Source organism: Taudactylus pleione, unplaced genomic scaffold (genome assembly GCF_031769625.1).
Source record: "Taudactylus pleione unplaced genomic scaffold, aTauple2 ptg000041l, whole genome shotgun sequence".
Classification (NCBI taxonomy): domain Eukaryota; kingdom Metazoa; phylum Chordata; class Amphibia; order Anura; family Myobatrachidae; genus Taudactylus; species Taudactylus pleione.
The window spans coordinates 69,664,395-69,680,328 of record NW_028284443.1 but is presented as its reverse complement, the minus strand read 5'-3'; the positions used below and the strand labels follow the sequence as shown (position 1 = coordinate 69,680,328).

The 15,934-nt window shown below is 44.6% G+C and overlaps 1 protein-coding gene across 1 annotated transcript; it reads right to left on the bottom strand.

The window, feature by feature from the left end:
- Nucleotides 1–246: 246 nt before the first annotated feature.
- KCTD12 (potassium channel tetramerization domain containing 12) lies at nucleotides 247–2,586 on the bottom strand. The gene has a single exon (XM_088457299.1). The coding sequence runs from the start codon at nucleotides 2,362–2,364 to the stop codon at nucleotides 1,390–1,392; it is 975 nt and encodes a 324-aa protein (XP_088313425.1). The 5' UTR covers nucleotides 2,365–2,586; the 3' UTR covers nucleotides 247–1,389.
- Nucleotides 2,587–15,934: the final 13,348 nt, after the last annotated feature.

The window sequence follows — 15,934 nt, the reverse complement described above, 5'->3', positions numbered from 1 at the left end:
AGGAGAGACCCTCATAGCGAGCCCCTCTTCTATGTAGTGGAATCATCTTGGCATAGCTAGTCATGCTATTTACATGACTGGAGCATATAGAATGTATAGCATGGTTGGACACCTTTTTTAACATTATGGGGTAAATTTACTAAAATGCAAGTTTACTAAAGTGGAGATGTTGCCCATAGCAACCAATCAGATTCTAGCTATTATCTTCTAGAAGGTACTAGATAAATGATAAGTAGATCTGGTTGGTTGCTATGGGCAACATCTCCGTTTTTGTAAACCCGCACTTTAGTAAATATACCCCTATATAAGGACATATAGCTCATATTTCAAATTCAGGCAAAATGTGTGATTTACAGCTAGACTCTTTACTAAGGTAGGTCAGCAGCAGCTCTGTAGAAAAGCCCTTTAATGTTTTTAATTAACGTCTGAAAGTGATGAATCACAAAGGTTTTGTACTACAAGATCCCAGCAGAACAAACGCTGGCTAAATGCCGGCTGCATAAACAAAAAAAGTCAAAGCTTTTTCTAACATAACAATTGGAAAACAAAAGTGCGGTTTTCATCTATCAAACATTAGCTTTGCTAAACACCTGGAACAAAAGCAAGATAACATATTGAAAAACTTATATCTATGACTTTTTTCCTAATCAGAGTTTTATCACAAAATGAGAAAATGTTATTGTAACTAAGAACTATAGACCTTATCATCATTATGGCAGTGGTTATTAATTTGTACATACAATGAGCTGCTGGAGATTAGGAACTGATAAGAAATAAAGAAATGAAATAAAATGACCCTTCAGTTAACTTTGGAAGCAAATTACACATTTGTAGTTCGATTATTACGGTTACAATCTAAAATAGTGGGTGAGTTATTTTTCCAAAAAATAGATCATTATTATTTGGTGTAGAAAGAATAGAATGATGTAATGGGTGAATGCTTACACGTTACCTACAATCTCTTCTCTTCCCAGCCCTCTATGAAGCAATTGTTAGATATCTTGTGCTTCCCACAACAGAAAGGGCTAATGCTGTACTGACACATTCCAGCAGGAAGAATTTAAGAAACATCACTTAGAATTGTTCCTGCCTCTCTGATAGCTGTGTCAGTTTTTCCACAGCTGTAAATCACAATCTATTGTGAGCGTAATATTTCTTAACACCCAAGGGAGAATTTGCAGTAACTCTTGTAGTTTTCATAAGTATTGTGCTGCCCAAAAAATTAATTCTTGTTGGCATAAAAAGTTATATTTTGGAGGTTGAGAGACCAGTCCCACTTGTACGTGTGTTTTCCTCCTAGTTGGAAAACGTTAAAGTTTTTTTTCAACGGATTTGTGATCAGTAGATATAATATCAGTGACCATGATCTTGGAGACTGCTTAAAACGTTTCAGTCTCTGCAAAAGACATACTCAGTGTAGCTGGTCCACACTTTGTCCTCACTCTGGTCATTGCTGGCAAATGCGCATGTTCCTGTAGAACTGCAGGCTACCATGTGAAAGCCAGCTTCAGACAACTTGTCAAAAGCTTGCTCCAGAAAGTTAAACTTGAGGTAGTACCTGGAGGTGTACCTCTCAGGAGGTCTGTCAGGATCTCGGCTTTCATTTAAGGTTTCTCCAAAAACTTCTTTAGCCAGGGAAGTTTTGCCGCAGACAGTGATCCGGGCAACTCTTCGAAACTTTGCATCAGCCTGTGCTTCACGGCCTATAGTATAAGAACCTCGGTAGCCAACTGTTATGTATCCAGACCTTTTGCCTTCCAGGGACTGGGAAGGAGTGAGGCGAGGGACTGAGGCAGGGCTGCAAGAAGAGGAGGCATTAAAACGATATGGATCTAATGTTGGGGAGGGCACCCCAGCTGCAGGAGAGGTTGAGGCGGGAATGACTGCTGTGTCCATTTCCGAGTCTTGAATTGCTGCTGGAGTGAGGAGTAAAGGTGGCTCTTCACCCCCTATGGAGCTGTCTTTACTGATACGCAGAGGATTCAGACGCTTCACTAGTTCAGGCAGCTGAAAGTGCTCGGCTTCTCTTTGCAGTCGACTTCTCTCTGGAAAGTAATCTGGTAAAACAAGCTGCAGGTCTCGCAGATAATCCAAAATATAACGAAATAGGAAACCATCCCGGTCAAGGAAGAAACGTCCCTTACTGTCCCGAGCAAGCTCCCCTGGTTTCTGTTGGGAAAACATACGCCAGAGCAGAGAGTCTGGAACTGACACCAGGGTTGTGTGTCTGGTCACATAAACCTGTCCCCCAACATTTAACTCCACTATTTCTGGGAACAAAGGATCCAAGGGTTTGCCTCCTGTGCAGCTTCCACCTCCACCTCCACCATTGGGCAGTCCACGTGCGGTGTCTGGTAAAGCCATAAAGGCTGGAAGGAGGTAAATGCCTGTTACCTCACTCCCTTCCAAAAAAAGAATACAAATAGACTGAAATGCAGTGTAAAACACTATAAAACTAAGAACAAGAGATTGTCATGCAGCCTCTGCTTGAGTTTAGTGCTTGTGCTGTCCGTCTCTGCAGGTTAGATGCAAAGCCTGCTAGGTGAGGGAAAAGCAGAGAGCAAACTGGCTTCTTACTTCCTCTTCTCCCTGTGTTTCTGATTGAGGGAGCTGGCAGTTTCTGTTTTTATGTAGAAATGCACACTGGAGGCGTGGGGGGAGGAGGGGAGGGAGTCAGAGGAAGCACAGGCACAGCACACACACAGCTGATCACATACTGTATACACAGAAAGGGGATGTATGCAGCTCAGTATTTGCATGCTGTGCAGATGGAAACCTAATGTTTGAAGTGCAACTAGCAGGCATATCTGTGCGTATTGCTTGTTGTGCTGTAAACTCATACATAAGTGATTTGTACAAAGCATGACAGCTAAAGTATAACTGTAAGCTTCAGGAGCAAAATGTATACTATGTCTTCCAATTATAATTTGTGGGTGTTTTGCCCTTTTAAATTTCTGGCTTAGACATAGCAGGCAGCACGCTGCCACTTAGTAAATATCCTCATACCACAAGTAATTAGGCAGTGTAATAAAAAAATGTAAATCATTTTCACTTTTTTATAACTTTATTTTATTAGTTACTTAAATTATCAGTCTATTGTCAAGAATAATAAAATACAGTATAAAGTAGTAACAGAATTAAAAAAAACTAACTTATTTCAAGAAAAAGCCAAATTAGATGCATAAAAGCCTGCATATTATCAGTGTAGCAGTACTGCCCTATGGGCCTGAATCAGCATGGATCGCTGTTCTGCGTATATGCACGCACTGTAGGTGTGAATATCAGCAGTGCTATTTAAATGTGTGCATTCACATTGCATACGCAGCCTGACATAAGGACACCCACTCAGGGGCGCCTAGTGGGGGGGAATGGGTACGCTTTACTCGGGCCCAGGCTTCCTGAGGGGTCCGGGTCCGGCACCGCCCCCCTCACTCACAGCATCCCAGCACACAGCGTGTGCTGAGCTGCAGTGGGAGACTGCTCGTGGCTACTGAGCACCAGCCACAACAGTCTCCTATGCCTGTGGGGGCGAGCGATCACACTGATCGTTCCCCCCCTGGCTTTGAGCAGGGCTGAAGGGGCTCAGAGCACCCCCCCTCCCCAGCCCGCAGCGCCGCAAAGCTTTTTTTTCCCGGGAAGGGGGCATGGCCACGCCTCCCATGATTAGGCCACGCCCCCTGTTACCCGGACCCGTCGCGGCTCTTGGCAGGCCTTCGCCCACTTCCCCTTACTCAAATCTGTATACTAGGGCAACAAAGTGAAACAATTGGTAACAACGAATAACATTGGTCCCAGACACACAGTTAAGTAAGCCCAGACCTCACTCAGGAATTGCTAACTTCAGCACACGCTATGAGACCTCAGGAGGTGTCTGGTATCGCAGTGGCTTAAATTATGCACTCACATGCAACGGCATTGAGACGCACTGGCACGTCTGTGTTTGCCCGACCACCCCCATCACTACCCACAAACGGCGCTTCCTGTCAATCACTCTGTCATAAGTCTGCATAGCCTCTGCGTACGCAGTTCTGACCGCAGCGTCTGGCTCACACACGCGCACTACGATGCATATAAATTAATTGACCGATTGCGTGCGTATTAGCAACTGCGTTCCTTGCAGAATCAGGCCCTATATTGTGACAGCTAGACAGCATCCTCATTTTGAATGAACAGGAATAACACTGTGACATGAACATTGCAGAGGCTTGGACAGCAATGATGTTGTCAGGCAGACATCTGGTAATGATTTGGGGGAAGAACCAGCATTTTTATGTGCAAAGGTGAAAGGCAGCTACACTTCAAATTATAACCTCAATAAATCCAACATTAGTGACATGTACAGTAGCTGTAGGATATAAATAGAGGGAATCTGGTGCTTCAAGATACAGGGGTCTATTTACTAAGCAGTGTTAGGAGACAGAGTGAAAAGTGATAGGAAAGTGATAAGGTGCCAGCCAATCAGCTCCCAACTGTCATCTCACAGGCTGTGTTTGAAAAATGACAGTTGGGAGCGGATTGGCTGGCACCTTATCACTTTCTTATCACTTTTCACTCTGTCTCCTAACACTGCTTAGTAAATAGACCCCACAGTCACTAATGTATTCAATAGATAAATTATCTCCCCCATGTGGTTTTTCTATCAATCCACCATGAAATCAAAATATTATGCATAGCACAAACTCCTGAAAGGTGCCAACTCACCATATTCTACAGCTAGTGGGGCTGATATACAGTAGATTAGAACGCAGGTCCCCCTGTGGTGTGTACCTTGCATGTTTTCGCCCTGGCCATGCTCTGTATCCAGGCATACGCAACTACTGTATGGGCTTTACTGAATCATACACAAGCTGAACACATCTCCTACTGACTAAAGGGGTGTAACTGTGCTGTGACAGGTTGTGTGCATGTGCATGCGTGTGTCTGTGTGTATTTTATCCCTTATCCTGCGATAATTAGTTTTCAGATTTTAGTGTTGTGGAATAGGTGGTCCTTTAATACCCTGCTCACATTTTCCAATGTATACCACAAGCCAGTTGAGACTTCCATCAGTTTTCAACCTTCTGAAATGGTCCTACAATATTAAAAGACCTGCTAAAAATATTTTTTGTAAAATATGTGGGTTATCCTTTTTGGGAACATATGTTATTATGTCCACTCCACCCTTCCAGCAAGTGTGAGCTCCTTGTGGATCTAGATTAGTTCCTTATTGGAGATATCCCACTAAAACCACCAAACGCGTTTCATCCGAGACTTCTTCAGGGGTGTAATTTTGTGTTATTTTCTGTGATCGATCCTTTCTTGTCAGTGTCTGTGTTTTTCTGGACTGAAAAATGCAATACTGTACCACTGGAAAGTTAAAACGAAGTTTGCTTAATATGAGATATCCAGTGCAGACTAAAATATAAATAAATATTTAAAATTTAAGTGATAATATAAATTACAATTTTACTGAAAACTAAAAAAAAGTTTGATGTGGAAATAAAAAAATAATATTGTCCTTGCTCTGTTGACCATATATGGCTGAGTTTCCGCTGGCTTTATCGGACCCATGCTGTGCCATACTCCCCTCTCCTGTTTGAATCAGAGTAGGCATTGATGGTCTTCCCCAATAAACCCTACAGATACAGTGAATGGAGTACTGAATGTAAATGTTCTTTTTTTATTTTGTTTCATAGCAATCCATCAAAAACTAATTAATATACAAAGTATGAAATACAAAACAGAATTATGTGCAAAGCAAAAAGAGCATCACCCCACTCCACTATCCCCCTGGGCTCTGCTACTCAACTTACAGCAACATTCATATGCATTTCCCTATTTTTCTCTTTTGTTTAAAATGTCAAAATTAATTTTGAAAATAAATATTTTTGGCCAATAATAATTTAATATATGCAAAGATATAGCTATATCCTATAAAAATGTTTTGTCTACATTCATGGCAGCACCCACTACAGAATATAAGACTAGAAATGTGTGGCTGGGCTTTTCTTTACCCACCTGCAACATATAATTGTTTCCACTGTTATATATCCGTAGCCCCTCCTGGGATGCCGGCACTCACAAAGCCAGCGCCGGATTCCCTAACCCGCTCCTCCCATGCCTTGGTGGGTAAAATAACGGCTCTTATGTATCCAAGATCCTTTTACTGGAGGGCCTGGTTTCACTGTAATGTAGATGTTGGGAAACATAAGTATTGATAAGAGAGCATGCAGAGTCTTCTTAGGTTATATTAATACAAACAATAATAAAATGTACACTTGAATTAGAAAAATGTTGCACATACTAGTTTTAAGCATATTATAGTCAAATTGAATAATGAAAGGGGGTTGATATAAACTATTGAGAAACAGTAGGAAAAAGAGATATACAGGTAGCACATCAGCCTTAAAGATGAGATCTAATTGTAATGAAGAAGGATAGATTAACTAAGACGGACAGATAAAGTTCTTCCAAATAAATCCTAAGGGGCCTATTCATCAACACTGAAATAAGGTTTTTAAGGACATTTTCCTTAATTAACGTTATTTTAGTATTCATGAACACCCTTAGCACAGGAGATATCACTGATATCTCCTTGTTAATTTCCACTGCGTTAATTTCCACACTCCCCATACATTAGTATGGGGATATGGAAATTATGGTATTCATCAAATTCCGAAAATTATGTATTTTCGGAATTTGATGGAGTTACTATACACCACTGTGAGGTGGCGAATAACAGGTGAGACTTACCTGCTTCCAGCTGGACAGGTCCTCAGCAGCTCACAGGACTTTGGGCCTGATTCAGACCCACTCGCAAGCGGCTGTCCGCTCGCAAGTGGGTCGATGTTGTGCACTGCGCATGCGCACGACGGCGGGAGCTCCGTCGTGCGCATGCGCCAGATGCGACGAGCTAAGGACTTTCCTTCGCTCGTTGTGTCTGATCAAAGGGGGCGTGCGGTCGATGTTGATTGACAGCACGCCCCCTTTGGTGGGCGTGCCTCCCTGACGGGGGCGTTCCCAAGGGAACGCCTACCGTCAGAAGCCGGCCCACTGACATCATTAGTGATGTCAGTGGGGAGTGATTTTGGCTCTGATAGAGCCAAAATCACTCCGGCCTTGCGGTTGAAAAACTCAACCGCAGGCTCCGGCTCGCAGTGGCGATGGTCGCGATGGTCAAGACCATCGCGGCCATCAAACTGCACGCTCGTATAGGCTGTGGGTGGTGACCCACAGCTATACGAGCGTCCAGGAGGACGCTCCATAATTATGGAGGGCGGCCCTCATTCAGAGCGTGCGCTCTGCTCAGAGCGTACGGCTCTGAATGAGGGCCTTTGACTCACTTCTATAAACAGCAGATTTTGATACTGATCTCCTTTGTATACATTCATTTTGTGTGCCATTGTGTCAATTTGATATTTCAATTGATTTATATTTGTATATGCAACGTGCATTGATTTATTTATTCTATTTCTGTCTGTTTATCATTAAAGCATTTATCTACCAACATATCCATTCACTCATTATTAAGACTACATAATATTGAAACAGATTCCAAGCTTAGAACATTTAGAGCTGAGCGCAGTATACAACTCTATCCAAATCATGTCTAACAGAGTCAGCTATTAATTATACTGCAGCTCGCTATCATTTTATACAATCTCAGTGCCCAGGTATCCCCTCTCTTTTTCCTAATTTATTGAAATACGAAACCGCTTCTGAAACCAAAAAGAGGAAGGACGTTTTAAAACAAGTTGAGACAAGCTGTAGCGAAAGAGAGATAAGGGTAGATGTACTAAGCCTTGGAGAGAGATAAAACTCCAACCAATCAGCTTCTAACTATCATTTTTCAAACACAGCCTGGAAAATAACAGTTAGTAGCTGATTGGTTTGTACTTTATCTCTCTCCACTTTATCTCTCTGCAAGGCTTAGTACATGAGCGAGAGAGAGAGAGAGATGCAGAGGAGGGTTGGGAAAGAGGGAGAAACACAAAGCATGTGAAATAGAGGGAGCGAAAACGACAAATCATTTATTTTAGACATTCATGAAAATACCCCAATTAGCAGAATTTGTAACAGCTGTGACTTACGTGCCACCACGTGCCACCACTTGCTCCCATGTTTTAAACCTCTGTTTTTTTAAATGCAATAAAAACATTCACATTCACTAATATGTACCAACCAAGCTTATAAAAACCTCTGCAGTACAACATAAACAACTTGCTAAAAAAGGGATGTAACTGTGCTGTAACCGTGTGTTCTCACATAGGCAATGCTCAGTGAGGGAGCGTTGATGGAAGCACAGGCTATGGAGAGTTGACTGGAAGCACAGTACACATATTTTCAGATGTATATTTCACACTAAGGATGTGTAAGCATACAACTCATACATCCACGTTATACATTAGCAATTAAGGTCGACACTTGTCCATCTCTGCATCAGCTCCTATGTGGACAGCCATGACTTGTATAGTTATTCATTAATGTTTACAGATACTGTACAGCACCAGCATATTCTATAGTGTTTTACAATTGGGAAAACAACAATAATAAAACAAGATGGGTAATGCCAGACAGACAAAGAGCTTACAATCTATAGGGAGGAGATATGAATGTAATACATGAGGACAGGTATGCTACACATTGCAAATTGGTTTAGGTTCTTGGTGGGCTGTCACACAGCAATGTTGGCCTGTGTAGACTAATGTGAGTGTTCAGGGAACATTTGAAGGTTTGGAGGCTAGAAGTCTTTCTGTGTCGGAGAGGGCATTCAAGTGTGGATGCAGCCTTCAAAAAGGGAGCAGGTAATGAGTGTGTGAGTCAAGAAAGTGTGTGTGGCGGGTTTAGGGTGTATAATAAGTTTGTAAATAGAATATTTACGTAGAGCCATACTAAAAATGTTGTTCTATATACATTTTAACTGAAAATTTATTTTCAATGTTGTGAATATGAATTTCCTTTCCCGACTATACACAGTTGTAGACAAACACAATTAAAAGTAGTTATATGAATTTTAGATGTTATTGTTGTAATAATACAGTTTAATAATCGTACTTCAGTATTTGATTAAATTGATAAAAGATTATTTAAAGCCGTACTGTAAAAGGGAGGGGATCCCTTGCCTAGAAAGTGAATGTATGTCCAAACACGCAACTTTGTACAATATAAGCCCAGTAATATCACACTTCAAATGGCTTGATTTCACATAGTTATTGTCTTAAACAGATTGTTATTGGACTCACAAGTATATGTTTGTAGTTCTGTTACCTATAATACTGTATATCAGGGGCTGGCTGGCAACTTTTAGCTTGGGGGCAAATGCATGCAGGCGGCCCTGGCAGAGGAGTAGCGTGTGTGCCCGAAGAATATGCGTGCTACGACGCCCCCCCCTCCAGTGTTCCAGGGAGGAGGCAGGTCCATATGGGATTAATGTAAGGTAAAAATAAAGATTAGGGCAGCCCCCTGTCATAGTGCCCATATGCAGTGCCCCCCGTGTGCCACAGGAGAGAACACCCTTATGCAGGCCTCCAGTAGTGCCCCCAGTAGTAGTCCCCCCTTGTAGTATCCTCAGTAGTAGTAGTCCCCCCTTGTAGTGTCCCCAGTAGTAGTAGTCCCCCCCTTGTAGTGTCCCCAGTAGTAGTAGTCCCCCAACCCCCTTGTAGTGCCCCCAGTAGTAGTAGTAGTCCCCTTATAGTGCCCGCAGTAGTAGTCCCCAGTAGTAGTAGTCCCCTCCCCCTTGTAGTGCCCCCAGCAGTAGTCCCCACTTGTAGTGCTCCCGGTAGTAGTAGTCCCCCCCTTGTAGTGCCCCCAGTAGTTGTAGTCTCCCACCCCCCTTGTAATGCCCCCAGTAGTAGTAGTCCCCCCTTTGTAGTGCCCCCAGTAGTGCCAGACACCCCCCCCAATAGACACACGTAATATAAAAAACAAAATAAAAAAAAACACTTACCTGAATCCCCGCTCCCGCCGCCGCCATCTGCTCCTCCGTCTGTCCTCCCGGGCCGGGCCTCTCTGCATTATGGGAGAGACGTCATATGACATCATGACGTCTCTCCCATTGCCCACTGCGGAAGCCGGAAGATGGAGCGGCTCCCGCAGTGGGCGCAGCAGCAGCAGCTAATGAGAGTCTGACAGACTCTCATTGGCTGCTGCTTACAACAAACACACAGCTGCCGGAGCCGGTGGCTGTGTGTTTGTCAGTGTAGCGCTGACCGAACTCCGTATGGTCAGCGCTACACACGAGGTGCAGTCTGTGTCACAGTGACACAGACTGCACTGGCCTGCGGCCCGCATGACGCTGCGGCCCGGGGGGCACATGGCACCCTGCCCCCCGGCCCAGCCCGCCACTGCTGTATATATCAGTACATCTGAATTAAGCTGCTTTACTCTCTTAGGTACAACTTAAACTATTCATTTACACTTTCTAACAACATCAACAATACAATATATTCACATGTGCACATCAGACGCTGTAATTAATTAGGAGTAATGAACTGAGAGTATGCAAAGATAAGTTTATTGATTGATTTCAAACAATAATAACGTGAACAGTAACACAATACTATAGTATATAGTGTAATGTCTGCAAATAATATTTGTTTGAATTCATATCACTGCCCATTTTCTTTGTTCTTCATTTACTGTTTTCTCCTACTACTCCTATGGCAGGTGTTAGATATGGCAGGTGTTAGATATGGAAGGTGTCAGGTATGGCAGGTGTCAGGTATGGCAGGTGTCAGGTATGGCAGATGTCAGATATGGCAAGTGTTAGATATGGCAGGTGATAGATATAGCAGGAGTTATATATGTTAACAATCTATCTAAAAGATGATATATCCTACTTTCTAACACCTTAAGGGCTCTATTTACTACACTCCGCATATTGAATGCGGATTGTAGTGTGATATTACCGAGTGAATTCGCATTGCGAATTCCGGCAATATCACAGGGATTTACTATAAATCCCTTGCAGGGACAGAGCTTGCGATAAAGCTCTGTCCCTGCGGATCCCATCCGCACTCTAGTCGCGGTATTTTCGGAAAAAATACCGCGACTAAGAGTCCGCGCATGCGCCGACCCACCATCGCTACTACCCCCCCACCGACGCTAAGCCCCGCCCCCCAGCGCTAAGCCCCGCCCCCCGCGATCACGGACCCCGCGACCCCCCCTCCCCCCCCGTGACCCCCCCTCCCTTCATTACACTTACCTGCACCTCCTGGCCTCCGGTGATCTTCTCCGGGCTTCCCGATCAGGTGATCTCCCATACTGCACTGGGACCCGATCACCTGATGACCGGGCCCCAGTGCACTGTGGGAGACCAGCTGACCGGAGAGGAGCCATCACCGGAGGCCCGATCACCGGTCCCTGGATTCAGGTAAGGAAAAAAAAAATGTTTCTTTTTTTTTCTTTTTTTTTACAGTAATCAGCTTGCGGTCTACTTAGACCACACAGCTGATTACTGGTACCGGCTCCCGCCTCTGCTCTCCCCGTTAGAGCAGAGTGGGAGCCCGGTAACCGGGGGAGACCCTGGATAACGCCACCTCCAGGTGGCGTTATTATCACAGGGCTTCCCCCGGTATTTTTTTACAATTTATTTTTAGTAACTTGCACACAGATCACATTTCCCATTACAATTATGGGAAATGCGATTTGCTTTACTAAAAATAAGTGATACTGGGGGTTGGAGTAGAATTTTACTAATTCTACTCCAATTGCCCTGTAATAACTACAGGTGAAACTAAAATAATGTGAAAAGGGTGTGAAAACACCCTTTTTCACTTTATTTTAGTAAAAATAATGTTAATAAATAGAGCCGTTTGAGAGCTTGACATCCTCCCCGAGTCTGTTTTACACCAATTGCGACAAAATAGCATCATTTTTCAGATGTGCTCAGCCAGGATTTTGGACAGGCCATTGACCTCCTTTGAGCACCTCTGCCTAAACAGTCCTGCATACTGTAGAAGAAGCACACATATTCTCTACATCACTCTATGTTACCCTAAACCAAGACTCTGCAATTACGCCATGGGGAATACTGTGAAAAAAACCTTTGTCTGACTTATGGCAGAATGTCACCAAATCTTCTATGTGTGTCTGTGTACAATAGAATGAGTAAAAGCACCAGTATCAATGGTACCTGGCTCAGACGCTGACCAGATTGCATACAATATATCCCACTGTCTCGCCTCTCTGTTGGAGAGATTGACATTTTTTGGGAACATTTCTACATATTTAATGGTTTTGTCAATCGGAGATTGAGGGTTGAAATTTATTTCCCTATGGTATCTACTAATAACTACAGACATCCTATTCCAACCCAAGCATGTACTGTACTTCTCCCCCCCAGCCTTTCCAAGAATTCCCTTAATAAACTTACCAGTCACGTTTGAAGCGCAGTCACTTGCCTAATAGTCACCCTCTATAGCTGTTCTTCTGAAAAAAAAATCTATCATATTTATGAGATGGAGTAGAGGACCAGTATCTTGGGATATTATCCTTTCATAAAATATGGTGACCTTGGTATCATTTTATTAATGTGCCCGCTCTTTAATGTTGGCTCGGGATTAGTTTTCCGCATTATCTGCTCTGTCTCTATAACCATTGTGTATGCGGTATTACCTGAGAGGTTTCTTGCTTCCACTTTCCCTTCTCCCTTTATTCTATTCCCTCTTTATGCCAACTTTTTCCAATTTTTCTTCCTACATATCACCTATCTATTGGTAAAACAACTAAACAAGTCATCCAATGTTTTACTTACATATTTGTACTGTAAATCTATATGTTTGTCAATTTTGTAACTTGTTGTTCATCATGCTGTTTATTATTGTTCTCTGTATATGATTTCTTTGTGCTTAAGTCGATGTTTGTATTTTCTTGAAGCCTTTAATAAACTGTTGGAAAAAAAATGAATGTACTAACTAATGGGGCACATAAACTAGACGATCTACTACTCCCTGTCCAATCTCTAAACGATTTTCCCTTGAAATTTTATCTTTCAGTCTGAACGATTTGCAAACGATTTGCAAACTAACTTTAATAGATCAAGTGAAATTGACCTGCATGTTCAGTCGACTGACGAGACGATCAAACGACCAGCGGGAGCGTGCATCATTGACTGTTAATGCCCACACAGCACGATTTATAAACGATTTTAAACGATTGAACGATAACGACGTCGTTATCGTTCAATCACCTGCTAAAATCGTGTAGTGGATGCCCCCCTTAAGTCATTTGAAATCATTTGAGAATCAAGGTTTAACCATGTTACATTAGTACATGTCACTAGTCATGCCACAATGTTAATTGTAATTTAGTCATCCTGGCATTCTACTTCGTATTTTTAACTGTCTACAACAGAGATGGAGAAACTCGGGCCCGAGGGCCATATAAGGCCCCTGGAATCATTTGGCCTGGCCCTTGGAGCTATTTATGCTAGCCTCATCTGCTAACAGGGTGTGTAGACTGGCACCTTGAAGCCAGAATCTATGCAGCAGTGTCGCCTGGAGCGTCCTTAGGACGCTTCAGACGGTCACACCACTACCCTTACAGTTCCCCGGTGTGAGGTTCTGATTTTGTTGTGGACCCGGGGTGGTGATAGGAGCAGACACAGAAGCAGATTTAAATGAAAAAGTGGAGTTTTTAATAAGTGACTTAGAGGACATGGGAATGGCAAACAAAAAAGTCCAGGTATAGCACTAAGGTGCACTTGATAACTGTAGTGGGGTAAATGGGAGAATGTCCAGATAGTGACAGGCAGGAACAGTCCAGTATGCAGGTATGGTGAGCTGTAACAGAATGCAGGCAGAGGTAATGAAGTCCAGCTGGGTGTAAGTGGAAACAAGGTGCAGGGAAACAGCAGGTTCAGGTACTCAGGCAGGGTAAAAGGTAAATGGAGGGTGCAGGGTAAGTCTAGCTGACACAGGTGCTCAGGCAGTAGGGAAGGTAATTGGAGGAGGCAGGGGAATCCAGCAGGGCTGGAGCAGGTCAGGTGAAGCAGGCTTAAGCAATGAATCCAAGAGACAGGTGAAAGCACAGGAACTCTCTCTCTCTCAGCTCTCGCTGAGAAACACTTTGCACTGGCAATGCAAGGGAGCTCTGAACTCCCTTAAATCCCAAGTGCTCAGCCGTGACTGGTCAGAGAGGAGCACGTGACACACCAGGATAGGGCGACTAGGTCACATGTCCGGAGGCAAGATGGCGGCGCCCATGCCAGAATGGAACGGAAGCACCACCAGGCCTAACCAGACCAGAGTGACAGTATGCCCACACAGAACCACGCACAGCCAATGCTCCCCGCCAGGCACCAGCGCCACCGCCAGATGCCCCTCGCCATAACATCCTCACAGGTATCAACCGCCGACCGCCATGCCGAGAAACCCTGGTCGTGACAGTACCGCCCCCCCTTTATGGGTGGCCTCAGGACACCTTCTAGGCTTTTTGGGGTGAGCCAAGTGGACTTTGTTGACAGGACTGGAAGCGTTGACAGCCTCAACTTGGGCCCAACAGGAACAGGAACTGGAAACCGAAAACCCCACCTGGGGTACGAGACCTGAAACCCCCTCCTGGGGTACGAGATTTGAGATATCCTCTCGAGGTATGGGGCAGAAAACCCCATCCTGGGGCTGGACACTCAGAAATCCCATATGGGGCTGAGGCTCTGGAGACCTCCCTTGATGTTGAGACCTTAGAGATCCTCTGGGGTTGAGGCTTTGGAGTCACCACTCCTGGGGATACTAAGGACTTCCCAACAGGCCGTTAAATCGCTGTCAAAACTTTTGCCCCAAGCACGGGTGTATTCCGTAGTGTTTCTAGACCACTAACAGGACGGCACAAGGCGTCAGTCTTCGGAAGGCAAGACACTTGACATTCACCACTCCATGACTGAACCTGCATAGTGTTCCAATCAATTCTGGGGTTGTGCTTACACAGGCACGGGTATCCAAGTATGACTTCATGGGAAGTCTTGAGTATGATGAAAAAACTGATATGTTCTACATGGAGGGCTCCAACACGAACTAAAACAGGTTGAGTTTTCTTAGACGCAGTTCCATTACAAAGAGATTTACCATCAATAGAGGTCCAGGAGACAATGGGCTTTATTCAGAGGCGACTGTACGGTCTATGACCGCATGGCCGCCTCGACGTTTGTCTAATGCGCATGCGCGCGAGGGAGCCGGCTCCTTCGTGCGCATGCGTGAGACCCGCTGCGACCGACAGCGCCGGTCGTAGCGGGTCTCTTTCCAAAGGGGGCGAGCTGTCGATGTTGATTGACAGCTCGCCCCGTTTGGAAGGCGGGCCGGGGGGGTGGCAGCCCAAATGGAGGCGTTCCCATGGGAACGCCTGCCGTTTGGGGGAGGTCCCACTGACATCACTAGTGATGTCAGTGGAGAGCTTCCGGCTCTGACAGAGCCAGAAGCTCTCCGGGGCTTACGACAAGTGAGACCCTACCCTAGGGTCTCGTCGTAAGCCTCAATGGTCGCGATGGTCAATGACCATCGCGACCATCACCCTAGCGGTCGTTAGAGCTGTGGGTGTTAACCCACAGCCTAACGACCCTAACAGAGGCGGGCGGTCAGGATGCAAGCGGCCGCCCAGTTTCTGAGCGACCGCTTGCATCCTCCAACCGCCTCTGAATGAGGCCCAATATGATCCAAGGTGCTGCAGGGAATTTGAAATTTATCTGCCAACCGAGACGACATGAAATTCCCTGCTGCCCCTGAATCCAAAAGGGCAGACACAAACACAGGGCTAGAATTAATGTCTACGGCTATGGACAAGACAGAGTCAATACCTTTAGAGGACGGAAGAATTGCTCCTAACCGAGTGCACCCAGAACTAGCTAGAAATGGGACGCTCCCCGGCTTGCGGGTACAGGAAGCCACCAGGTGACCTGTGTCTCCACAATATAGACAAAAGTTCTCTTTAATGAGTCTCTGTCGTTCTTCGTTAGAGAAACGGG